The sequence below is a fragment of the Mirounga angustirostris genome, unplaced genomic scaffold, assembly GCF_029215605.1.
Source record: "Mirounga angustirostris isolate CCGP_5_RB_7025 unplaced genomic scaffold, mMirAng1.0.hap1 SCAF_9, whole genome shotgun sequence".
In the NCBI taxonomy this organism is placed as follows: Eukaryota; Metazoa; Chordata; class Mammalia; order Carnivora; family Phocidae; genus Mirounga; species Mirounga angustirostris.
This window is the reverse complement of record NW_026991717.1, coordinates 53,964,165-53,991,535: the sequence shown is the minus strand read 5'-3', so window position 1 is coordinate 53,991,535 and position 27,371 is coordinate 53,964,165. Positions and strand designations below refer to the sequence as shown.

At 37.9% G+C, this 27,371-nt stretch overlaps 2 protein-coding genes and 1 pseudogene across 7 annotated transcripts in view; 2 read left to right on the top strand and 1 right to left on the bottom strand.

Annotated features, from left to right (window-relative positions):
• The window catches only part of USP8 (ubiquitin specific peptidase 8), a 74,862-nt gene extending 60,053 nt beyond the window's left edge, over nucleotides 1-14,809 (top strand). For 4 of the 6 annotated variants that reach the window (XM_064570483.1, XM_064570485.1, XM_064570482.1 and 1 more), the window contains 11 exons: nucleotides 334-918; nucleotides 3,154-3,240; nucleotides 4,608-4,694; nucleotides 4,825-4,902; nucleotides 5,326-5,588; nucleotides 7,388-7,600; nucleotides 8,022-8,232; nucleotides 9,693-9,929; nucleotides 10,763-10,905; nucleotides 12,954-13,086; nucleotides 13,242-14,809. In XM_064570483.1, coding sequence (XP_064426553.1) covers nucleotides 334-918; nucleotides 3,154-3,240; nucleotides 4,608-4,694; nucleotides 4,825-4,902; nucleotides 5,326-5,588; nucleotides 7,388-7,600; nucleotides 8,022-8,232; nucleotides 9,693-9,929; nucleotides 10,763-10,905; nucleotides 12,954-13,086; nucleotides 13,242-13,427 — 2,223 coding nt within the window. In that variant the 3' untranslated portion in view covers nucleotides 13,428-14,809. The remainder of the gene's footprint in view (nucleotides 1-333; nucleotides 919-3,153; nucleotides 3,241-4,607; nucleotides 4,695-4,824; nucleotides 4,903-5,325; nucleotides 5,589-7,387; nucleotides 7,601-8,021; nucleotides 8,233-9,692; nucleotides 9,930-10,762; nucleotides 10,906-12,953; nucleotides 13,087-13,241) is intronic. The other 2 variants (XM_064570486.1, XM_045900089.3) reach the window with 2 other exon arrangements.
• The window catches only part of USP50 (ubiquitin specific peptidase 50), a 33,737-nt gene continuing 21,170 nt past the window's right edge, over nucleotides 14,805-27,371 (bottom strand). The window contains exon 7 of the mRNA XM_064570487.1: nucleotides 14,805-15,218. Coding sequence (XP_064426557.1) covers nucleotides 15,027-15,218 — 192 coding nt within the window. The 3' untranslated portion in view covers nucleotides 14,805-15,026. The remainder of the gene's footprint in view (nucleotides 15,219-27,371) is intronic.
• LOC123862603 (U6 spliceosomal RNA) lies at nucleotides 18,560-18,660 on the top strand (annotated as a pseudogene).

The window sequence follows — 27,371 nt, the reverse complement described above, 5'->3', positions numbered from 1 at the left end:
TGGTATATATGTGAGACACTGACATGGAGATACTGAGTAGGCAGTTGGATATGTGGAAATGGAACTTAAATTTAGGTATGGCCAGGTCTAGGTTTTATGTTTTAGATTAACTCTTCCAAATACAAAACATATCATGGTATATTGAAAGTATGGAATCAAGAGGAAGTAAGTGCCAAGTGCCTTATGAGAAATCTTGACAGACACAAATAGATGCTCTGGCACATGTTGTCTCCACAAAGTGATGGTTCTTTTACAACAACTTGATTTCAAGAACTGAGGTTACATTCTTGGATTTTGACAAAAATATGTTTTGCCCTGTTTTTGTTGATATAGATTGATCGTACTAAAAAACCAGCAGTCAAATTGCCTGAAGATCATAGGATAAAATCTGAAAATAAAGATCACGAGCAACAGTCTCCTCAGGATGGAAAAGTTGTTCCTGATCGTTCCACAAAGCCAGTATTTCCCCCTGCAACTGCCATGTTAACAGATGAAGAAAAAGCTCGTATTCATGCAGAAACCGCTCTTCTAATGGAGAAAAACAGACAAGAAAAAGAACTTCGAGAAAGGCAGCAAGAAGAACAGAAAGAGAAACTGAGGAGAGAGGAACAAGAACAAAAAGCCAGAAAGAAACAAGAAGCTGAAGAAAATGAAATCACAGAAAAGCAACAGAACGCAAAAGAAGAAATGGAAAAGAGAGAAAGTGAACAGGCCAAGAAAGAAGATAAAGAAACTTCAGCAAAGAGAGGCAGAGAAATAACAGGAGTAAAAAGACAAAGTAAAAGTGAACATGAAACTACCGATGCCAAGAAATCTGCAGAAGATAGGGGCAAGAGGTGTCCCACCCCAGAACTGCAGAAAAAGGCAGTGGGAGATGTGCCCCATGCCTCTGTGGCAGGAGATTCAAATTCAGGCAAGGTAAGCAGAAACAAACAGTACAAACTGCCAAGTGTGAAATAAATTATTAGATAAAAAGATGACACCAGGGGCATTCCATAAATAGGACAGACCTTTCAAGTAATTTTCTAGTGGGTGATAGATTTGTACTGATCCATCTCCATTTGCTTGCCTACTCTCCTTTGGTTGGGAATGGGATTGCTTTTTTGTCTGTGAAATGCAATGTATTTTTAGCAATTGAGATAACTAACACACATTCTTCATTTTTATATGGGAGCTATGATCAGTGTGGAGGAGTTAGGTGCCAAATATGTATATGATAGAGCTTGTATCTGCTTAGGATATGTCCAAAATCAGTGACATCTAAATGGCCCAACATCTCTCTTTGTGTATATTGATTTTTGTGGTCATGTCTATGTCATTTTGTTTGTTGCTTCATCTAATCAGTAATATTGGCAATAATCCCATTAATGTTGCCTTTTTCTGCCCTTGGCTATTCCCCAAAATAGATTCCCATAATTTTGGGGAACATTTTTCATTGTTATTCTTCTTTAACCAAATGATATCATATGTGCTTTTATTTTTTTTTCCTGTTTTATACAATTAACAATGCCTTTCCCTTTTGAACAACAAATAAGTTTTTATAATAGCAGGAACAGTTACGGCCCTTTTTACATACACGTAAATGGAAATACATTTTTGGTAGTGTGAAAATGACTTCGGATAGAAGGCAAAATACCATCTTTACAGAACGTCAACCTTTATAACTTCTGAAACAGCAGTTCAGGCATAGACCAAAATTAACAATTCATATAAATGGCACACTTACCCAGAGAACACTTACCTAATAACCTTAACTATCAAAAATAAAGCTCTCTGGGCACCTGGTGGCTCAGTCGGTTGAGTCCAACTCTTGGTTTTGGCTCAGGTCATGATCTCTGGGTCATGAGATTGAGTCCCACGTTGGGCTCTGCGCTGGGCATGAAGCCTGCATGAGATTCTCTCTCTCCCTCTCCCTCAGCCCCTCCCCCACCCCACTCACATTTGTGCTTGCTCTCAAAAAAAAAAAATATATATATATATATACACACACACCTCCTACAAAAGCCTTCTAAACACCTAAAGTTAGAGAAATGAAGCCCATGTACTAAAATGCTCTCACTTTATTCATGGGAGACTCAGAATTGTTGAGCTATTACAATTTAAATATTATTCATTGAGTAGCTATTACACACCAAGTATTTTTCCTGCATTATCTTATCTTTCTAATGATAAGTCCATGAGGTATTGCATTTACAAATAAAGTTAAAGCTTGGAGGTTAAGTAATTTGCCTAAGAGCCCATATGCAGTAAGATTCCAAAGCCACTTCCTTTCTATCTTGCTTCACTTAGAGGCAGACAGTCATAAGAACTGAAAGCATTCATGTTTCTGGGGTCTTTTAGTATAGGTGCCAAATACAAACCTAAATAGCCCTACAAATCTAGCCCTGAGATTATCACATTAGTCTTTGATGTTTCCTGTAATATATAACACATTGAAAAAAAGTTAAGATTATATATATATATATATATATATATATATATATATTACATATTGTAAGCTCTTTTAAAAGTAGGCAAAATATGTAATTTATTCTGGAATTTTATTAAAATTGTCACAAATACTTAGAAGTTTTTACTTTACTGTAGTTATTTTTTAAATAAACTATAAAATTAAAGTGAATTTTTAAAGGAACCTGTGATAGATTTTAAGAGGATTTAAAATGGATTTTGTACTTTTGAATATTGTTCTATATGAATATCCCATAATCTCTTCATTCACTTCAATATGTTCATTTTGGGAGAACATGACCACTTTGAAGGCAACCAAATCATGTGCGATTACAATAAAAGGACTGTTCAAAAGAGGTCATGGTGAATACACACCGATGACCAGCAACTTACACTTAGCTATGTATCATGGATCTATCCACAGTGATTGGCACACTTCCCTCCCCCCATGCCATTGATTCATCAGTTTCTTTTCTTCTTTACCTTTAGTGTTAGGAAATCCCACATGGGCTCTGTCACCTTTAATGAAAAATATCTACTTTGACAATAAAACTGAATAAACTTTTCAGAGGTCTCATTTTTTTTCCTCCTTTTATATTTTCAGTCTGATGGATTTACTTGTATTAGCTAGTGATTGACAGGCAAGTTTATATTGGAGGACAGTTAAAGTTTTCTTTCACTTCTGAAATTTTAATAACTTTACAGCCTGTTAAGATTAAAGGACAACCAGAAAGTGGAATTCTAAAGACTGGAACTTTTAGAGAGAATACAGAAGACACTGAAAGAAATAAAGTAAGTAGTAGTTTATTGGGTAGGGGGAAACACATGAATTATAACTATGTGGTTGTCTTTACCATGTCGTCATCCTCCATCTTAAGATCTGCTTTCTGAGGAAATCTTTGCTATCTTCCATAGCTGTGTTTTTGTTTGTTTTTACATGACTGAGCCATTTATATGCTAAAAGGAGTAGATGTTTGTCTTCCTGTTTAAAGTACAATGGTATACTCATTTTATGAAATTAGAAAATACCTAGGCCTTACTACATGATCCAGCAATTCTACTTCTAGGTATATATCCCAAAAAAATTGAAAGCAGGGTCTGGAAGAGATATTTACACACCTGTGTTCATAGCACTATTATTCACAATAGCCTAATAGCCAAAAGATGGAAGCAATATCCATCCACAGATGAGTATATAAATAAATGTGGTATATACATACAATGGTGTATTATTCAGCCTTTTTAAAAAGGAAGGAAATTTGTGACACATGCTACAACGTAGATGAATCTTCAGAACATTTTGCAAGTGAAATTAGCCAGTCACAGACAAATACAGTGTGATTCCATTTATATAGGGTGGTTGCCAGGTGGATGGGGGAAGTGGAGAGTTGTTTAAATGGGTGCAGAGTTTCAGTTTTGCAAGATGAAGAGATTTCTTGAAATTGGTTGCACAACCAATTAAGCAAATATGCTTAATATCACTAACCTATATATTTAAAAATGGTTAAGATGACAAATTTTGTTTTATGTGTACTTCATCACAATTTTTGAAATATTTAGGTCTTATAAGACATCTTTGCCTTTGTTTTTATTTTGAGTTTTATTGAGGTATAATTTGCATACCATAAAATCCACCCATTTTTAGTTTACATTTCAGTGATTTCAGTTCAGAGTTGTGAAACAACTATTAACTCAATCCAGTTTTAGAAAATTTTCATCATAGTGCCCAATTGTAGTCACTCCTTGTTTTTATCCTAAAGCCACAGGCAACCATGATCTATCTGTCTCCATAGCTAGGTCTCTTCTGGGCATATCATTTAAATGTAGTGTTGTGTGTATGTGTGTGTGTGTGTGTGTGTGTGTGTATATATGTATAGTCTTTAGCATTTGTCTTTAGTATAATTTTTTGAGATTCATCCATGTTGTAATGTGTATCAGTAGTTTATTCCTTTGTATTTGCTGAATAGTATTCCCTTATGCAGATATACCACATTTTATTCATTCACCAGTTAATGGATATTTGGATTCCTTCTGCTTCTTTTGGGCTATCATGAATAATGCTGCTGTGAACATTTGCATACAAATCTTTGTGTGGAAATAGGTTTTCATTTCTTTTGGACTGATACCGAGCAGTGAAACTGTCTTTTTGTTTTTTTAAGGAAACTTTAAAAACCACCATCATTATGGGCTTGTGCGTACACACATTTCCTTTTCCCTTGCTGGAAATATTTGGACTTCGAGACCACGTAGGATTCTTCGTTTTTAAATTTGATTTTAAAAATATTAAGGGCAGCCAACACAAGGCTTTTTGGTTTTTTGGACAGGTAGCTTAAGTCTGTATATGGCACAATTGATTTTTTTTTTTTTTGTAACTAGGCTCGAGAGCCTTTGACAAGAGCACGAAGTGAAGAAATGGGGAGGATCGTACCAGGACTGCCTTCAGGCTGGGCCAAGGTAAAACTCAAAATTAGCACATAAATAAATAATATGGTCATGTCCTTATCTAAAAAGCTTTTGTTGTTGTTGTTGTTTATTCTACAACCTCTCTAATGCAGAGTCAATTCTGTTTCTTCATAATGGAGGACATAGCTCATTTCCCTAATTACAGAATTAGAGCGGGGTTAGATTTCTCAATATATCCAATCTGAGATTCTGGCTACAATATATGAGCATTTTTGGCATTGTCATTTAGAAACAGTTTATTTAATACCTAAAGTTCTTTGGAAGTTTTATTATAGAAGTGATTATTACCATCTTATCAAATTATTTTAATCCAAAAGTAAATTTAGCAGTGGAATACTTCTGAGTGACTTTTTTGGTTTGTAATGGTCATTGTTTTTTGACCTGTTTTGTTTTTTTGTTTCTTTTCCATCTAAGTTTCTTGACCCAATCACTGGAACTTTTCGTTATTATCATTCACCCACCAACACTGTTCATATGTATCCACCGGAAATGGCTCCTTCATCTGCACCTCCTTCCACCCCTCCAACTCATAAAGCCAAGCCACAGATTCCTACTGAGCGGGATAGGGAACCGTCCAAACTGAAGCGCTCCTACTCCTCCCCAGATATAACCCAGGCCATTCAAGAGGAAGAGAAGAGGAAGCCAGCAGTAACTCCAACAGTTAATCGGGAAAACAAGTAAGTTTATTCTAAATCTTAGAACTAGAATAATCTATTTGAAAACTTCTACTCTAAACATACAAGTTTATTAATACCAGGGAGTCAGAAATTTCTGAGGATGGCTGTATCAGCCATTGTTATTTAGCACAGAAAAAAAAGAATGGATTAAATTCCTTGGTTTTTATCCCAAGTGCTAACTTAAATATATCAGGGAAGATTATCATAATACGTATTAATGTAGATATAAAAGAATATACATTATTATATTTTAGGGTAGCATGGTATAGACTAGAAGTTTTTCATAAACCTCCATGGTCCCTAAATTTCTCTTTAAGGACCATAATCTATAGGATTGTTGAGTTTATCTTGTTGCACCTAATTCCGAACTTTTTTTTTTAACTTCACCCGTACTGTGGAAGCAAATTTAAATAGTATTAAAATAACAGGTATTGTGTGTATCAGCTCCTAATCCTTACTCTGCTCTGTTTTTCTTCATTGCATTTCTGCTATTCACAAGTAGTGAATGATCAGTAGGTTCAATTATTTTTCCCAAACCAGTATCTCATTTAGATATGTTCCTGGTGTGATCCCTCCAGTGCTCTTGACTTATGATTGATAGGATTATGGGGAGATAATTGTCAAATCTACTTATCACTTCTAATCTTTACTTTTAGGGGGAGGGGTATAGATGGAAGTACAAATAAATGGGTTTATATTAGGGCTCACTATTAAAACTGGTAAGGTTTAATTCCTTCTTGAATCATCATTCTTATTAAAGTTTAATTTGAAGACTTAAAGTTTTTGAAAACAATCACACATGCAGTTTATGTATTTTTATGTGTTCAACAGAGGAGTACATGAATGCATACACCAGAGCACATGTAAAGAAAAGCTGAAACAGTTTAATCTGTTCTTAATATTCCTTTCAGGGGTGGAAGTGTGCTTAGGATCAATAATAAAAAGATCAGTTAAGATTTTTCTTAATGCTATAGCAGTTCTAGAAGCTCTGCATGTAAGTCAAATACACTAAGTAACAAAAGTCTTAAAGACATTCTCTAGTCCAGTGCTGTTCAGTATGGTAGTGGTTATTTAGAATTGTAGCAAGTGTAACTAAGGAGCTGCATTTTTAGTTTAAAATTTAAATAGCTACCTGTGGCCAGGGGCTACCACATTTGTCAGCACACCTCTGTGTTTCAGGTAATAGTACCCAAATAATCCCTGCCTCTTTTGATATCTGTTCCACATAATAAGCTTTTTATTCTTTGGCATTCTGGTTGAGCTCAACATTTGGTAATGCTAAACTTCCTAGGATTATTTAAAGGAATTTGAAAGAACCTTCTCTACCAGAAGACTGCCTGTTCATGAGAAGCCAGGGAATCTATCTCAAGGTGTAAGAACCATAGACCCACATAAGAGGTTAAAGATACTTGTTACAAGGCGCCTGGGTGGCTCAGTCGTTAAGTGTCTGCCTTCAGCTCAGGTCATGATCCCAGGGTCCTGGGATTGAGCCCCGCGTTGGGCTCCCTGCTCTGTGGGAAGCCTGTTTTCCCTCTCCCACTCCCCCTGCTTGTGTTCCCTCTTTCGCTCGGTCAAAAAAAACAAAATCTTACTTTAAAAAAAAAAAAAAAAACTTGTTTCTTGGGAGGATCACAGAATATAACCAGTGTTACCTAGATAATAAATGTCTTGTAAAACCCAGTACCTTATGACTTATTAACTATTTACAAGATTACTGTGTCCTCTGGTACCAGTGCTGGAGTTTGTTAATTTTAGATGCTATGCATTTTAAGACATTGTGTACATTTTTTCTTCCTCAGGCCCACATGCTACCCTAAAGCTGAGATCACTAGGCTTTCTGCTTCTCAGATTCGGAACCTCAATCCTGTTTTTGGAGGATCTGGACCAGCTCTCACTGGACTTCGTAATTTAGGAAATACTTGTTATATGAACTCAATACTGCAGTGCCTATGTAATGCTCCACATTTGGCTGATTATTTCAACCGAAACTGTTACCAGGATGATATTAACAGGTAAAGAAGTTTCATACTGGTTACAATATAGTATTAAAAGGTTGATCTAACCACACTTCCTTACCACCCAGCTCCAGAGAAGTCAAATGAGGAAAGGGGAAAAAATATCTTTATTCTTAAGAGAAATTTGAGAAAAGCCTTCTCTGATTGGTAAAGGACAGACAGGAGAGGAGCAGTGCAAGAAGGCAGAACCTCAGTCATCAGCTGGAGCCTGTTGAAGAGGAGGAGTTCGCAGCCCAAAAGAAGCAAGTTGGCAGGGTATAATCAAAGTAAGATTCAGATGAGGATTTAGTAATAAACCTGTGAATAAGTACTTCAGTGTTGGGTTACAGTATGTGAAGAATTTAATGTTGACCTCAAGAACCCACTGTACCTTGACTTTCAAAAACTTGCTTTTTTTTTCGTAACTTTATTTGCAAAGGTCAAATTTGTTGGGGCATAAAGGTGAAGTGGCTGAAGAATTTGGCATAATTATGAAAGCCCTGTGGACCGGACAGTATAGGTATATCAGTCCCAAAGACTTTAAAATCACCATTGGGAAGATCAATGACCAATTTGCAGGATATAGCCAGCAAGATTCACAAGAACTGCTTCTGTTCCTAATGGATGGTCTCCATGAAGATCTAAATAAAGTAAGAAATTTGATTTTTCTAAGTTATAAAGGCTCTTTAGGGTTGCTCAACACTGTAATTTTTATAGCAATTTAAAATTATAGTTAGTGATTGTTCAGTGCTAGTTTTCAAATCTCGTGACTTTGTATTAAGGCAGGGAACTATAAAACAAATATATCTGATAGGTCTAATATTTTAAAAGAAATACATAATTTAGGGCGCCTGGGTGGCTCACTCGTTAAGCGTCTGCCTTCGGCTCAGGTCATGATCCCGGGGTCCTGGGATCGAGTCCCGCATCGGGCTCCCTGCTCGGCAGGAAGCCTGCTTCTCCCTCTCCCACTCCCCCTGCTTGTGTTCCTGCTCTCGCTGTCTCTCTCTCTCTGTCAAATAAATAAATAAAATCTTTTAAAAAAAATAAAAAATAAATACATAATTTATAATTGCTTATTAAAATGGTAGGTTGTATTGTGAGAAATTTTAAATATTGAAATAGTTGTTAGAGATAACTTTGTGACCACATGTATGTGAAAGTAAATTTAAACACAAAATTTATAAAAGATTAGCTGTATACCACCTGAACATCTTTATTATTGTTTATATATTTTATATATATCATTTTTATTTTTCTTTTCCTAAAATAAGCATTCCCACATGTAACCAGAGGACTCATGTGAATAGTTACTGAGGCATGGATCTCTGATACCTTTGTTGTTACCACTGAACATATATGTATATTATATATACACACACACACGTGTGTATAAATACGTATTTTGTGTGTATGTGTATGTGACTATATATAAAGTATATGTGTATCCATCCATGGAGCCTCGGACAACAAATAAATTCTGTCTAGTTGTAGCCCTAATTCCCAGATAGCCTCTCTTTTCAAAAGCAAAATTTTCAACATAAAAAAATAAAATACATGTTTATTTAAATTTTTAATTCCAGTTAATATTAGTTTCAGGTATACAATATAGTGACTTCCATACATCACCCGGTGCTCATCATGACAAGCGCACTCCTTAATCCCCATCCCTTAAGAAAATGTATTTTATTAATTTCTGTTTAATAAGTCCTACAAAGCGCCTGGGTGGCTCACTTGGTTAAGCATTCGACTCTTGGTTTCGACTCAGGTCATGATTTCGTGGTTGTGGGATCGAGCCCCACACTGGGCTCTGTGCTCAGTGCAGAGGCTGCTTCAGATTCTCTCTCCCTGTCTTTCACACTCTCTTTCTCAAATAAGTAAAATCTTTAATAAATTAATTAAAATAAATCATACCCTTCTGATAAAGTAGGGTTGGGGGGTGAGGATTTTTGGCTAGAATTTTTTTGTAGTACTTAATGAGATTAGAACTCCTTCATGAAAGGAAGAAGTGTTTCTAAATCTACAACATGTATGCCATATATTCTTTCAATTTTAAATTTAAATTTCGACTTTGAGATATTAATATAAATTTTAATATTAATCTTATTTCCAGGCTGATAATCGGAAGAGACATAAAGAAGAAAATAATGATCACCTTGATGACTTTAAAGCTGCAGAACATGCTTGGCAGAAACACAAGCAGCTCAATGAATCTATTATTGTTGCACTTTTTCAGGGTCAGTTCAAATCCACGGTACAGTGCCTCACCTGTCACAAAAAGTCTAGGACATTTGAGGCCTTCATGTACTTGTCTCTACCCTTAGCTTCTACAAGTAAATGTACATTACAGGTAAGCTCAAAGGAAAATGATTTGTTGAATAAAAGCTGTTTATGCATACAAACATATACTTTATTCAGTAACTTCTGCTCTTCACCCCTATGAACGTTTTATAGGTAAAATTCCCACATACATTTTGTTTTAATTATGTGTGTGTATAGTAGAAAAAATTAAAGATTTTTTTTAGTTTCCCTTTTTTTTTTTTTTAAAGATTTTATTTATTTATTTACTTGAGAGAGAGAGTGCACAGGAGATGGGGGAGAGTCAGAGGGAGAAGCAGACTCCCTGCTGAGCAGGGAGCCCAACGCGGGGCTCGATCCCAGGACTCCAGGATCATGACCTGAGCCGAAGGCAGTCGCTTAACCAACTGAGCCACCCAGGCGCCCCAAAGTTTTCCTTTTTAAAACATATTTTCCTATTAAATATTCTTTCAGCATTAAATGTTTTTTTAAAGTTTGCACTTTGAAGTTTGAAAATCGTATAGTGATTTTAATTTAGGTTCACTTTTATAAGAATTTGCTCTACCTGGGGATCAAATAGCCTGTTTTCCTCACAACAGTGTAATTTAGCTAGCTTGTTGATACCTTTGTGTTTGCTTCCTTGAGAATGTCCTTTCTTCCAGCAAGACTTCCGGAGGCAGCAGGTAGAGCGCAGACACGCAGGACTGCTTCCCTCCGCCCCTGGCAGCGCTCACCACACACTGCACTCTTGTTACTGTCAGCGCTCCCCTCTGGGCGCGCCCCTAGGTCATAAACTTTACGAGCAGAATAACTTCTCGAGTAGATGCCCAGTGATACTGTGAAGAAATGAATTAATGAGTAACTACTACTTGGTTTTGCCTCCAGGATTGCCTTAGATTATTTTCCAAAGAAGAGAAGCTCACAGATAACAATCGGTTTTACTGCAGTCACTGCAGAACTCGACGGGATTCTTTAAAAAAGATAGAAATCTGGAAGTTGCCACCTGTGCTTTTAGTGCATCTGAAACGGTAAAGGAAACAAATTTTTCTACAATAGTAGATGAAGGAATTCTAAGTCCTTCATTTTAAGTCATTTTGTTGTATTGCCTGCTAAGGATGCATTACAAAGGAAGATTATCTCAGGGAAATAAGGCAGAAATGAGAGACTCTAGTTCCTTACCTTAGTGTTTGCAATGACAGAGCAAAATGATAACATGACTCTTTCATGTAATTTCATCTTTAAAAAAAAATGAAATTTAATTATTGCATTTCAAATATAGAAATTTCACATCATTATAAAACATCAAATGAAAATGTATTTACACAGAACAGAAATGATTAGCCAATAAAATTTATCAAACAGTAAACTAAAAAAAGAATCCTGTGCTGAAGATGAAATATAGAATGTTTTAAAGAATTATTTTAGAGCGAGTATGCCCATGTGGAGGCAAAGTCTGAGAAGTTTGAGAGTCTCAGACTCCGTGCTGAGCACAGAGCCCGACGCAGGGCTAGACCTCATGATCTGAGATCACGACCTGAGCTGAAGAGTCGGGCATTTAACCAACCGTGCCACCCAGGCGCTCCTGAAACATAGGAGGTTTTTTAAATGTAGTCTTAAAGATGTTAAGGATGCCATTGTTGGGTGCAGACATTTTTGTCCAGATTTTTCCCTGGACCTGACCCTGTAATAGAAGGAATAATAGCAGATAGTTGTAAACATGTCCCAGGTCTTCCGATTTTTTTTTTTTTTTGTCTCTATATATAATCTATCCATGGAGTGATAACTATGAGTCATTATTTTGAAGAACTTTTTAAGCTTAATCTTTTTATTGAGAACTGTAATTTTTGTTTCAAAGAATATTTAATTCGTTTCATTTTGTATTATTGGAGATTCTTTGGCAGTTACTATAATTTCAACATTGATGTGTTCAGATTCCTCATGTAAATTTTCTAACAAGCTTGTTTACAGTTTTTTTTCTTGAAGATTGTAGAGGTATAATAAACATTCTATAAATGATTACATATTTAATATAAATGGTTCAGAATTCAGTTTTTGAAAATTAACTCTGAAATAATATAATAATATGTAATATTACTGTATATATTATAACATACCAATATTTTGGTGTTTAAAGGAGCAGAGTATGTCAGGACAGTGGAATGCCACTGCAGTTTTCCCCTGCTATGCAAAAAGAGTATTCCTGTGAGATCTTTCGTAAGCCAAAATGGTAAAAAGCAAAGAAGCAGTTACCATTAATTTATATGGAAAATCTTTGAACATTTCCAGACCCCAAAAATAACCTTCTCTTGGGCTTTTCTGATACCTTAGGGACACATCTTGCTAACACAGATGCCACCAGACAATTCAGAGCTGTGGCGGCTTGATGCTGAGTATTCCAGGCAGGAGCTTGGTGATACCTGGTGGTACCGCTCTCGCTGCTCGCCAGGGTGCCTGCCGCCTCCTCCAGCTTAGTGCAAAACATGCTGCCGAATGCTGTTGGCACTTTTCACCTTTTTTCTTAAAAGCAGAAATCCTCTTCAGATTTCTTTTGGTTAGCAAAAACAGGTACTAATACAAGTCTTCCCTAAAACGAAGCAGTGTCACGCCAACTTTTGAAAAGCAGGGGGTACCTGTGTAGTCTGTGTGCTCGCAGTTTCCAGCTCCAGTGTCCCCAGCAGTACAGTCTTAAACGTATAGAGCAGCTCTCCTCAGTCTTCTGTACTTGTGTGGTGACTAGCATTGTCAACATGGGACTTCATAGCTTGTTACCTTTGTAGACTCATCTAACGGTTCTAGCTGGCTTAGGGCTCAAGGGACCAAGGTAGGACTCTGTCTCTACGACCCTTAGCTGTTTGACTTAGGGCAAGTCATTTCATATCTGTGTGCCTCAGTTTTCTCGTTTGTAAGGTGGAAATGAAGCCATATGTCTTTACAGGTCCTTCCACTACTGAAATTCTGAGTGTGTTTGAAATGGTTTATGGTCCTGGCTAAAAATCTAGAATGTTAAGGAATGAATTAGAGTCCTTCTGATATTTTTGGTCTGTTGGTATAATTGCTGTCATGTTTTGCTCTGCAGTTTTTCCTACGATGGCAGGTGGAAACAAAAATTACAGACCTCTGTGGACTTCCCGTTAGAAAATCTTGACTTGGCACAGTATGTTATTGGTCCAAAGAACAATTTGAAGAAATATAATTTGTTTTCTGTTTCAGTAAGTATCTTGAACTAGAAATTTTCATATTTTGCTTAGAAAAAGTTTCAAGTGGTTCCTTACTATATAGGAAAACAGAGCTTTGAATTATTTAAAATATGTTGAATATGTTGATAATTTCAGTTTGAACTGATTTTCAATCTCGTTTGGCACAGAATCACTACGGTGGGCTGGATGGAGGCCACTACACTGCCTATTGTAAAAATGCAGCAAGACAGCGGTGGTTTAAATTCGATGATCATGAAGTTTCTGATATCTCTGTTTCTTCTGTGAAGTCTTCGGCAGCTTATATCCTCTTTTATACTTCATTGGGACCACGAGCAACTGACGTAGCCACATAAGGAGAAGTAGGTTATAAGCTAGTTCTCTTTTAAGAAGCTGAGCAACACAACTCTTGACATACTTACAAAGATACTGGCTAGCTATAGCTGGCCCTTTAGAGGAATTCTAGGACAGTGGGAGCTGTGTTACTATCACCATATATTTTAGGTCAGTGCTATTATCGAAAAATTGACTAATATGTAACAAGTATCGCAGTAAGCACTCCTTACAGGTACCATTTATTTCCAAACCTTTATAGTTTGCTCCAAAGTTAAGGTAATTAACTAGCTAAGCATTATTATTCTATAGCATTCTATTCTAAAAACCATTATATCCTTTATTTTCCTTTTCACTGTATGGCCTTTTCACATTTCTAAATCCCAGCTTGATCTATGAATACTCTAGAATGATGTAAAGCAGATAGGAATGTATGTGTATATATTTATTGCACACTTGCACATCAAATCAATGTACATAGTATAATATGTGGTCCTTTTGTGAAGCCTAGAACTCAGAGGATTGTTTTTCTTTTGGCCTATTCTGAGTAACTGCAGTGCTTTCTTAGGGAAATGACAGGGCAAAGCTATTTTTTTGTTGGCTTTGGGCTGTATTTGTGCACTAAATCTTTATTCTAAAAAAAAAAAAATGGAAACTTTTCTTTAATTTTTTAAAATGAGAATTTTCATTTACACCTACATTAAAATCTTAATGAGAAAAATAATTTAAAACCCTGTAAGTGTTGTCTTTAATTTTATATTAGCAAACCATTTTATACACACACACACACACACGATCCTACTATATTGACTTAATATTTAGTTCATTTACCCTGTTATATTAGGACCCGACTTTACTCTGCCTTCAACTTGATCCAAAACTGCATAGGATTCTCAGAGTTGGGAGTCAGAATTAAAATAGAAAGGGATAGGAATCAGACATGACTGCAAAGTGAACTGCATTAAGAACCACACCTTTACAAAATGATGTATTCAAAGAGAGAGAGGAGCTTAGAATTTATTATTACCTCATGGACTCAGGTGCTATAGATGAAATAAATAAAAACTCTCCATATAAAAATAAGATTGTAAAAGGTACTTCTGAATGGACTGTCAGGGAGAGGATGAAAGGATGGGTTTTGAATTGTGAGGTTGGCAGCCTTTCATGTTCTGCAGTTGGTCTAAGAGACTTATTAGAGTTCTTGGCTAAATTGTCTGATCAATGAAATATTTTAAATCATATTCTTAAGGTCACAGAGCCACTTGAACAAAACTTACTTTGGTTCAAGTAAGGGTGCAGACATTTGGTGGATATATGTGAGATACTCTATGATAAAGAATTCACCTTAATAAACATTGAATTTTGAAGCCTGAAATTGATACATAATTTGCAGTGATTTGAAGGTCCCCATCGATTAACATTTCATTATTTTCATGCTGCCTTTTTTGGTAGGCCCAGACCTATCTTCTTTGGTAGAGCCTTATCATATAAAAGGGTACACAATATACAAGACTTAAAAATGTCAGTGATGCAAATAAGTTGCAAGAGTTTAATGACAAAGCAAAACTTAAGTACCAGTTTCTGATTGCTTGTTTTGCAATTTTCAGGAAATAGCATTTTTCCTAGCTCTTACGTTTTTTTATAGGTATAGAAAAGGGCTGGCAGCTATAGAACAGGAGATAGGCTGTAGCAGTTTGAACTGAAGTATCTGGAATCTCACTGACTCGTGTGTCATCAAAGCTATACCAGGCCTGGGTCACTGAGTTCTTGCAGAAAGCAGTGTAGTGGCCACCATCCAGGTCACCGAAGTGGTTCTAGGGGAAGAAGGAATGTCGGACTTAGTATTCACATGCAAATAATTCTATTGGAACAAAAAAGATAGGGCCAAGAATATTTTTCATAATTGTCCCTTACGCTAAGTTAAAAGGAAGTAGTAATACTGTTAAATCCTACATATGGCCTAACTGCTATATTATTTTTCATTCATTGAACTGCTTATATATTGGGCCCATTGACTATGTAAAGAGCCCGTGAATGAAATAGGATAGTATTTGGCAGCATCGAATATCATTGAATGCTGAGCACCTGCTACACATAGACTATTAAAGATTAAAGGAAATTGTAAAATAAGAAAAGTGCTCTTTCCTAAATGAGCTTACAGTTTAATTTTGAAGATAGGCTAAGGAGAGACATGAAAAAAAGACAACGTTGGGACAAGACGTTTCAACAACTGCATATTGCTACAACACAATCTGAGGAGCTTGGGCAGCAACAACCCCCTTAGTCATGTAGCATCCAAAGAAGAACCTGTTCCATTCTCTTTTTCCCCATGTCTTTCCTAACCCAGTAAAGGAATGTTTGAAACATGCTGGAGAACCCCACTTCTCAGCAGATGGATGATGTAGAGCAGAGGTAACAAACCGGTTGCCCTTGGGCCAAATGCAGCCTGTTTTTGCGTGGCCTGGGAGTTAAGAATGCATTTCATATTTTGTATGGTTGAAAAAATAAAAATATTTTGTGACGTGAAAATTACATAAAACTCAAATTTCAGTAAATAAAGTTTTATGAGGACACAGCCATGCTCATTCGTTTCGTTACTCAGTGGCTGCTTTCAGAATACAACAGTAAAGCTGAATAGTTGCAAAAGAGACCATATGGCCCATGAAGCCTAAAATATTTACTATCTGGCCTTTTACAGAGTAAGTTTGCTGACCCCTGGTATAGAGGAAAGGTTTTATTTTTTTATTTTATTTTTTTTATTTATTTATTTGTCAGGACAAGCAGGGTAGCGGCAGGGAGAGGGAGAAGCAGGCTTGCCCATGAGCAGAGAACCCAATGCGGGGCTTGATCCCAGGATTCTGGGATCATGATCTGAGCTGAAGGCAGATGCTTAACCCACTGAGCCACCCAGGCGTCCCAGGAGATGGATTTTTATAATCATTTCTGACTGAATTCAGCTCTAATACTGCACAATGACCTTAAGAAAATTATTTAAACCTTCTGAGCTTTAATTTCCCCATCTGTGAAAATGGGGTAATAAGACACGTCTTATACAGCAGTTATCCGGTATCTTTGGTATTACAGAACTAGCACATAGGCGGTACTTACTAAATGTTCCCTTAGACCTTCATTTTCCCTACCTCTCACGTTACATGTTACAAAAATATCTCAAAGCTGACACTTAAAAGATCCAAGCTCTAGTCCTGGTCCTTGCCCTGTGACCTTAAGCTGACATGCTTCAGCTTCCTTATTTATAAAATGGTGCCCATGATAGTATGATGTAATTGGAGAAAAAGACATTTGGTGGATATGTAGTATCCAGAAGACGAAGTATTCTTGTTCTGAATGGATCAAACTAATCACAGCTAGAGTATTATGTTCAGTTTGGATAACTATGTAAAAAAAAATTTTTGACATAATAGAAGGTAAAGCATCTTTCTAGACTTAAATTTCAACAGTTAATGGCAGACAATTTGCGTGAAAGCCTTAGTTACAAAACTAAGGAAAGTTGGATAAACTTGGTAAACACACTTTGAAATGCATGGCTGATACTAAAAGATTTTATAGTGAGAGTAATCCCCAGGGGCCAAAAATAGGAAATAAAAGAATAGCCAGATACATGGTTGATACCATGACTGCCTGGGCATAAAGACAGTTCCTGGTCCCTGGAACTAGGGTGCCCGGATTTCAAAGGTTCCCCATGCACAAGAGGTAAAGTCTTAGGTTTCTGCAAGGCGAGGCATTGAATTGGGAGCCACACACATAGCCAGGATTCTTAAAGAGACTCACCCTCAGTAAAGAATAAACTAGTACTTGTCTTAGCTTATGCTCTTGGTGCAGAGACGGTCATTCCTGGAATTTGTTACCACAGACTTACTGGAGATTCAAAATTACACTACCTACATGGCCTCAGAAGCCTGTGAATTTATTCTGGGGGTTATTTTGAGAATTATTTGGGTGGCACTTGGCAAAAGGAAAGAGAATTACATTCTGTTTCTGGAGAGGTGTGCCTAATTCAGGCTGAATGGGATACACACATATAAAACCGCAGTGATGTTCAGCTCACAGTTCAGAATTACAGAACACACATGGAAACAACCCCCATGAGTAAAAGTCAGAAGGCAATAAATGGCATGATTAACAACCCCTCCCGAGGACTTTAGATAATAGATTTACCAAATAAAGACTCCAAAACCATGTTTAAACTGATCAACAGGGGCGCCTGGATGGCTCAGTCGTTGGGCGTCTGCCTTCGGCTCAGGTCATGATCCCAGGATCCTGGGATCGAATCCCGCATCAGGCTCCCTGCTCTGTGGGAAGTCTGCTTCCCCCTCTCCCAGTCCCCCTGCTTGTGTTCCCTCTTTCGCTGTGTCTCTCTCTATCAAATAAATAAATAATCTTAAAAAAAAAAAAGTGATAGACAAGGGCGCCTGGATGGCTCAGTCAGTTAAGTGGCTGCCTTCAGTTCAGGTCATGATTCCGGGATCCTGGGATTGAGCCCCACATCGGGCTCCCTGCTCAGCGGGGAGCCTGCTTCTTTCTCTTCCTCAGCCTGCAGCTCCCCCTGCTTGTGCTCTCTGTCAAATAAATGAATGAAATCTTTAAAAAAATAAAATAAAAAATAAAGTGATACTTAAGGAAGCTAACAAAAAACTAAAGAAACTTCCAGAAGTGAAAAATACTTAAAAATTCAGTATAAAAAAGTTGGTGTAGAAATTAAATAGTACATAGAATTCGCGAGACAATGAATAAACTATAAAAATGAAACTAAGGAAATTATCCTGAACGCAGTAGTGATGAAAAATTGAATAAGAAGATTCAGTGTATGCCTAGAAGTTCTAAAAGAAAAGAGTGTATTATAGGAGCAAGACCATATTAAAAGTGTTAATAATGACTGGAAACTATTAATAAAAGTCATGAATCTTCAAATTTGGGAAATAAAACAAACCAAGGGTAAATAAACTGCAGAACAACAAAAGCAAAGAAAAAAATCTTAAAAGCAACCAGAAAGAAAAGACAACCCACATTTCTGCAGAAACTTTACAGGCCAGAAGGGATTGTCCTGATATCCTCAAAATGCTGAAAGGAAAAAACCTGCAGTGAAGAATACTCCACCCAGCAAGGTTATCATTCAGAAGTGAAAGGGAGATGAGGTGCTCGCTTCGGCACTGCATATAGTAAACACTGCAGCATGACAGAGAAGTTTAGCATGGCCTCTGCATGAGGATGACAGGCAAATTCATTAGAGAGAGTTTCCCCAAACAAAGGTGAAAGGAGTTCATCCCCACTAAACCGGCCTTACAAGCAAGGTTAGAGACTTAAGTGAAAAAAGGCCATAAACTAGAAGAAAATTATGAAAGGAAAAATTTTCACAGGTAAAAAAGCAAACACACAGGAAAGGTGGTAGATCAATCACTAAGCTAGAATAAAGGTTAAAACACGAAAGTAGTATAAATTATATTTAGATATAAATTATATCTACAAAAATTAAGGAATATCAAAAAGATGTAAAATAGGACATGGATATACATAAAACTTGGAGTAAAATGTGCTTTTAGAATGTATTCAAACTTAACCATCACAACTTAATATAGACTGCTATATACAGGGACGCCTGGGTGGCTCAGTCGTTAAGCGTCTGCCTTCGGCTCAGGTCATGATCCCAGGGTCCTGGGATCAAGCCCCACATCAGGCTCCCATCTCTGCGGGAAGCCTGCTTCTCCCTCTCTCACTCTCCCTGCTTGTGTTCCCTCTCTTGTTGTGTCTCTATCAAATAAAATCTTTAAAAAAAAAAAAAAAGACTGCTATATACATAGGATGTTATATATGAACCTCGTGGTAACCACAAACCAAAAACTTAGGATACACAAAAAATAAAGGAGTCCAAGCCTAACACTGAATAAAGTCAGAGAGCAAGAGAAGAAAGGAATAGAGAGGAACTACAAAACAATCAGAAAGCAATTTAAAAAAATTGCAATAAGTACATACCTTTTGACACTTCAAATGGAAATGCGCTATATGATCCAATCAAAAGACAGCATGACTGAATGGATGAAAAATAAGCCCCATCTATAGGCTGCCTAACAAGAGTCTCACCTCAGACCTAAAGACACAGAATGAGGCGCCTGGCTCAGTCGGTATAGTGTGTGACTCTTGATCTCAAGGTTGTAGGTTTGAGCCCCATGTTGGGTGTAGAGATTACTTAAAAATAAAATCTAGGGGCGCCTGGGTGGCTCAGTCGGTTAAGCGTCTGCCTTCGGCTCAGGTCATGATCCCAGGGTCCTGGGATCGAGCCCCGCATCGGGCTCCCTGCTCAGCAGCTGCTTCTCCCTCTCCCACTCCCCCTGCTTGTGTTCCCTCTCTCACTGTGTCTGTCAAGTAAAATCTTCAACAAAATAAATAAATAAATAAATCTAAAAAAAAAAAACAAAAACAAAGTGAAGGAATGGAGAAAGATATTCCTTGTAAATGAAAACAAAAAAGTCTGGGGTGGCAATACTTGTATCAGACAAAGAGACAAGGAAGGGCTTTACCTAATAAGAGATTAATCAAACAAGAGGACATAACAATTGTCAATATCTATATACCCAGTAGAGGAGCAACCAGATATATAAAGCAAACATTAAAGGGAGTCAGAGAGGATGGTGATTGGAGGATCCTGAGCTCACCTCAACCCCCCAGACACAATGAGATAACAGCTACATCTATACAATGAACTCTAAAAATGACCTGAAGACAAGAAGAACAGACCTACCACAGTTAATCTAGAGAGAGGCCACATCAAAAAGGGTGGGAGGTATGGAGACAACCAACCCCTGGCAGGACTAACCACAAACAGGAGGGACACCACAAGCACAGAGAAGGGAGAGGATCAGACCCCACACCAGGCACCCCTAGCACTGGGGACGTGTCCTGGGAAGATGAGTTCCTAACATCTGGCTTTGAGAACCAGTGCGGATTCACTTTGGGAGCTTCAAAAATCAGTGGGACTTAATGCTAGGAGAGCCAGACGGAAATGGGAATCTGAGTCCTCGCCCTTAAAGAACCAGAATAAAAAACAATTCAGCCAGGGGAGATCTGATCCAAGATGGTGATGTAGAAAGACTCTGAATTCACTTTCTCCACAGAACACACCAAATTACATCTATTTATAAAGCAACTCCTTGAAGAAGAACTGAGGGCCAACTGAACAGCTTTTGTACAACAGAAGAACAGCAAAAGAGAACAGCAAGAGAAATGGAGACCCAGTAATGAAGGGTCTGTGGGGAGGGATAGTACTGAGGACCAGGAACAGATTCCTATCCTTGGGCACAGGAAAAAAACAAAAACAAAAACAAAAACAGCAGTTTAAGAGAGCAACCAGCATGTAAAAGAGCCAGCCCTAAAATTCTGCCGAACAGCAGGGTTGCTGCTAGAACACTTTCCGGGTGGGAGGGGCTGATGGACACAATTTATGCTGCCTTCCACCCTGACAGCATAGACCAGTGCACAGTCCAGGCACCCTAACCGGCCTGTCCCCAGGCCTAGCCCATACCAGCCCCAGCTGTCCCACCAAGGTGACCACAGCCAGTACACACTGGGAACCCCCCCTGGTTAGCGCTCACAATAGCTCTAGCATTTATGCCAAGGTGACAGGCGCAAAGCATGCTGGAATACTCCAGGCCCACACCACTTCAGATAACAGTGAAGGAATCAATCCAACAAGAGGACATAACAATTGTAAATACCTATGCACCCAACAGTGGAGTACCTAAATATATAAAGCAAATATTAACAGACATAAAGAAATAAATTGATAATAATACAATAATAGTAGAGAACCTTAAAACCCCACTTACATCAATGGACAGATCATCCAGGAAGGAAAAAAAAAAAAAAAATCAATAAGGAAACCATGTCTTTGAATGAAACATTAGACAGATGGACATAACAGATATATACAAACATACCATACAAAAACAGAATACATCTTCAAGTACATACAGAATATTCTCAAGAATAGATCATATGATAGGCCACAAAAAAATGGCAGTAAATTTAAGAAGATTGAAACCATACCATGCATCTTTTCAGACTACAACAGTGTAAAATTAGAAATCAATCACAAGAAAAAAACTGGAAAAAACACAAAACATGGGGAGGCTAATAAACATGATACTAAACAACCAATAGGTCAATGAAGCAATCAAAGTTACAAAGAAAAAAATACATGAAAACACAAATGGTCCAAAATCTTTGGGATGCAGCAAAAGCAGTTCTAAGAGGGAAGTTTATAGTAATACAGGCCTGCCTCAAGGAACAAGAAAAACCTCAAATAAACAACCTAACTTTACATCTAAAGGAATTAGAAAAATAACAAAGCCCAAGGTTAGTAGAAGGAAGAAAACAGTAAAGATCAGAGCAGAAATAAAGGTATAGAGATTTTTTTAAAATAGAAAAAAAATTAATGAAACCAAGAGCTGGTTCCTTGAAAAGATAAAATTGATGAACCCTTAGCCAGATTCATCAAGAAAAAAAGAGAACGGACCCAAATAAATAAAATGAGAAATGAAAGAAGAGGAGTAACAACCAACATGACAGAAATACAAAAGGTTATAAGAAAATATTATAAAAAATTATATACCAACAAATTAGACAACCTAGAAGAAATGGATACATTCCTAGAAACATAATCTTCCAAAATTGAATCAGGAGGAAATAGAAAACCTGAAGAGACCAGTTTCTAGTAACAAAAGTGACCTAGTGTTCAAAAATCTACCAAAGGGGCACCTGGGTGGCTCAGTTGGTTGAATATCTGCCTTCAGCTCAGGTCGTGATCTCCAGGCCCTGCATCTGGCTCCCTGCTCAGCAGGAATCTGCTTCTCCCTCTGCCTCTCCCCGCTGCTTGTGTTTACACGTGTGCTCTCACTCAAATGAATAAATAAAATCTTCAAAAAAAAACAAAAAACAAACAAACAAAAAAAAACCTACCAAAAAAAGAAGTTCCAGACCAGATTGCTTCACAGGGGAATTCTGCCCAACATTTAAAGAAGAGTAATACCCATTCTTCTCAAACTATTCCAAAAAAAAATAGAAGAGGAAGGAAAGCTTCCAAATTTATTCTATGAAGCCAGGATCATCCTAATACCAAAACAAAAGTCACCACAAAAATGCTATAGGCCAATATCCCTGATGAACATAGAGGCAAAAATCCTCCACAAAATAGCACCTCGGTGGCTCAGCTGGTTAAGCACCTGCCTTCGGCCCAGGTCATGACCTGGGGGGCCTGGGATCAAGTCCTGCATCGGGCTCCCTGTTCAGTGGGGAGCCTGCTTCTCCCTCTCCCTCTGCCCTTCCCCCAACCCCCCCAACACTTGTCCTTCCTTGCACTCTCATGCTCTCTCTCTCAAATAAGTAAATAAGATCTTTTTAAACAATCCTCCACAAAATATGAAACTGCTTTCAACTACACGTTAAAGGATTATTCACCATGCTCACTTCAACAGCACATATACTAAAATTGGAATGATAAAAAAAATAAAATAAAATAAAATAAAATAAAATTGGAATGATAGAGATTCGCATGGCCCCTGCGTCAGAATGATATTCAAATTTGTGACAATTTGTATACTGAAAAAAAAAAAAATCATTCACCACAATCAAGGTGAATTTATTCTGGAGATGCAAGGATGGTTTAATATTTGCAAATCAATAAACATGATACACTACATCAACAAAACAAAGCATAAAAATCACATGATCACCTCCATAGATGCAGAAAAAGCATTTGGCAAAGTACAACATCCATTCATTTTAAAGTCTCAGTAAAGTGGGTTTAAAAGGAACATACCTCAATATAATAAAGGCCATATATGACAAATCCATAGCTAACATTCAATGGTGAAAAACAGAACTTTTCCTCCAAAATCAGGAACAAGACAAGGATGCCCACTCTCACTTTTATTCAACATAATACTGGAAGTCTTAGCTATAGCAAGCAGACAACAAAAAGAGAAAAAAAGAGGCATCCGTATTGGTAAAGAAGTTAAACTGTCACTCTTTGCAGATGACATGATAGTCTACATAGACAATCCTAATGACGTCACCAAAAAACTACTAGAATAAATGAATTCAGTAAAGTTACAGGATACAAAATTAATACCCAGAGGGCTGGGGAGATGGTGGAGTAGAAGGACCCTAAGTTGGCCTCATCCCACAGATCCATCTAGATAACACCCATATCAGCACAAATCACCTAGCAAACAACCCAAAGACTGCCAGAACAAACTCCGCAACTCAAGACAGGAAAGAGGCCACATGGAGGAAGGTAGGAAGGGTGAAGATGTGGTCTGGGAGCAAAGCAGATGGCACTGAGAAGGGCGGAAAACAGACCTTCACACTGGGGAGCCCATAAACGGGGAGGACGAATCTCTGTAATATTTGCCTTTTATAGTGACAGGGGCTGAATTTCGTGAGTACTTAACATCTGCAGGGCTTGCCTGGAATTTTAAAAAGCATCGGGCTTGGCCCTGGGAGAGACTGGAGGACGTTAGGAAGCAGAGTCCCCGCCCTCTAAAGAGACAGTGGGATAAACAGCCTGTGCAGATACTGTGTAGAACCAGCAGTTTGGAAAAGGCCTGGGGCAGTCGGGAGGGCGAGGGATTTGCTCATCTCGGAGTGTGGCCTGGAGAGGCAGGGATCACAGGGAGACCACTTCAGGAAGAGAGGAGTTGGCAGGCGCAGTTTTCCTCCCTTGTGTCCCCCCCCCACACCCCCGCATAAGCAATGGCCGCCTGCGGGACAGAGCACAGCACCGACGCTCCTAATGTGCTTGCATCAAGCCCCAACCCCTGACGCTTGGGCAGATCTGTCCTTCCCAGGCCTGCTCACGTCAGTCCTGGCCCTGCGGCCCCTTCCCCCAAAAGACCAGTACAAACCTGTTAGCACCACATCGCTGAACTGCAGGTCTCGGGGGACATCACTTCCAGCAGTGGTGGGGCAGGTCTCCTTTTGCAAGCAGACCACCACACACCTCAGGGCCCACAACAGGCAAAGACAGCCTCTGCAGACACTGGACTGAAGGAAAAAGAGGCCATGATTCCACAGCACAACATACATAGGACACACTCCTGACACGCGAGGTCCTAGGGGACAGGGGACACTGCTGCGGGCACTACAGGACCTCTTCTTCACAGAACTATTTCCATTAAGAGCAAGAGAAGTAGCTGACTTCCCTAACAGAGAATTAAATGGACACAGAGAGTTAGACAGAATGAAGAGACAGAGAAACGTCTCCCAAATGAAAGATCAGGACCAAACCACAGAAAGAGACCAAAGTGAAATGGATACAAGTGATATGCCTGATAAGAGAACTTAAGTAATGATCTCAAAGATACTCACTGGACTTAAGAGTGGAGGGCATCAGTGAGACCCTTAACACAGAGATAAAAAACAAAAAAGGATATCAGCTAGTTCTTTGTTTTTACTCAAAAAGCATATCCCTTTTATAGTTCGTGCAGTCTGTGAGCAAAACTTTTCAGTACGTGTGTATATCCCTTTAATAATTGCAGCAGGTTAGGATTAGGAATTCCCTACTTCCTCATTTTCTTATAGGTTTTAAATTTCCAACCTGTTAAGTGAATTTGTAGACCAAATTCCAAAGAAACTTTTTGTGTAGTTGGTTCTTGTAAAATGTGTTTGGTAAACAAACTCATAAGAGTGTTTTAGTATTTATTAAAAGGCTGACCGTTTCCTACAGGAAGGTAAGAAAACATAGGTTTTCTTATATAAAGTTGTGTGACAGGGCATCTTCTTTGCTTCCAGGGATTGGGATGGGGTCACTAGGGATTCAGATCCTGGCAGAACGGTCAGCTTTATTCTGACATAATTCTGAGGGTAAGATATGTAAATGATAAAATGATTTGGTTAGCATTTTAGCAATGCTTCAAAGTGTTTTTGTTTATTTTCTAGACTAAATGTCAGGTTGGTATGAAGTAAAAACATCTAATGGTTAATTTCCCGTTTGTGTTTTATGTTCTTGAATACTTTTGTTGTTGTTGTTGTTATTTACGGAGATTTAAAAATCATTGTACTTTGGTCAGAAAAATAATAAATATAGCTTATAAATATTAAAAAAAGAACAAGTCAGAGATGAAGAACACAATAAATGAAATTAAAAATACACTTGATGGCATAAATAGCATGCTAGATGAAGCAGAGGAACAAATTAATGATCTGGAAGGCAGAGTAATGGAAAGTAACCAAGCTGAGCAAAGAAGAGAAAAGCAAATTACTTAAATTGAGAATAGTCTCAGGGAACTCGGTGACTCCATCAAGTATAACAACATCCACATTATAGGGATCTCAGAAGAAATAGAAATAAGGGGGCAGAAAATTCATGTGAAGAAATAATAGCTGAAAACTTCCTTAATCTGGGGAAGGACACAGATATCCAGGTCCAGGAGGCACAGAGATTCCCACCAAAATTCAATGCAAGGAAGTCCACACCAAGACACAAGGTAATTAAAATGGCAAAAAGTAGTGATAACAAGGTTTTTTAAAGAAAAAGAAGACAGTTACATACAAGTGAATCCCCATAAGGCTGTAAGCTAATTTTTCAGCAGGAACTTTGACTATCTCATGTCACCCCCCTCTGGTGTGCAAAGTGCTGAAAAGGAAACTCTACAGGCAAGAATACTCTATCCAGCAAGGCTATCATTCAAAAGAGAAGGAGAGATAGAGAGTTTCTCAGACAAAAACGGAAGGAGTTCAGGACCACTAAACCAGTCCTACAAGAAATATTAAAGGGGACACTTTGAATGGAAAGAAAGACCATCAGTGAGAGTATGAAAAGTAAAAAACACAAAAGCAGTAAAAATAAATATTTCTGTAAATCAATCAAGGGACTCATAAAATAAAAGGATGCAAAATATGACACCATATACCTAAAACATGGGGGGCAGAGAAGTAAAGAATGGGATTAAACTAAGTGACCATCAACTTAATATACACTGCTATTTGCAGAAGATGTTATATACAAAACTAATGGTAACCATGAATCAAAAACAATGATGTATATGCAACGAATAAAGAAAAAAGAATCCAAGTATATCAAAGAAAGCCAACAAAACATGAAAGAGAGCAAGAAAGGATCAGAGAATACCTACAGAAACAACTACAAACCAAGTAACAAAATAGCAATAAATACATATCTATCAATAATTACTTTGAATATAAATGGACTGAATGCTCCAGTCAAAAGACATGAGATGACAGCGTGGATTTAAAAAAAAAAAAAAAAAGACCCATCTATATGCTGCCTACAAGAGACTCATTTCAGACCAAGAGAGACCTGCAGATTGAAAGTGGGGTGTGGGGGTGGATGGGATGCAGAAATATTTATCATGCAAATGGATGCCAAAAGAAATCTGGGGTAGCAGTACTTACATCAGACAAAATAGATTTTTTTAAAAATAATTAATTAATTTATTTATTTGAGAGAGAGAGCACACACAGAGGGAGAGAGAGAAGCAGACTCCCCACTGAGCAGGGAACCCGATCCCAGGACCCTGAGGTAATGACCTGAGCCAAAGGCGGATGCTTAACCAACTGAGCCACCCAGGTGCCCCACAAAATAGACTTTAAAACAAAGACTGTAGGGCGCCTGGGTGGCTCAGTTGGTTAAGCGACTGTCTTCAGCTCAGGCCATGATCCCACAGTCCTGGGATCGAGTCCCGCATCAGGCTCCCTGCTCTGCGGGGAGCCTGCTTCTCCCTCTCCCACTCCCCCTGCTTGTGTTCCCTCTCTCGCTGTGTCTCTCTCTGTCAAATAAATAAATAAAATCTTTAAAAAAAAACCAAACAGACTGTAACAGGACACAAAGAAGGACACTACATAAAAATAAAGGGGACAATCCAACAAGAGGCTATTAATAATTGTACATATTTATACACCCAACATAGAAGCACCTAAATACATAAAACAGTTAA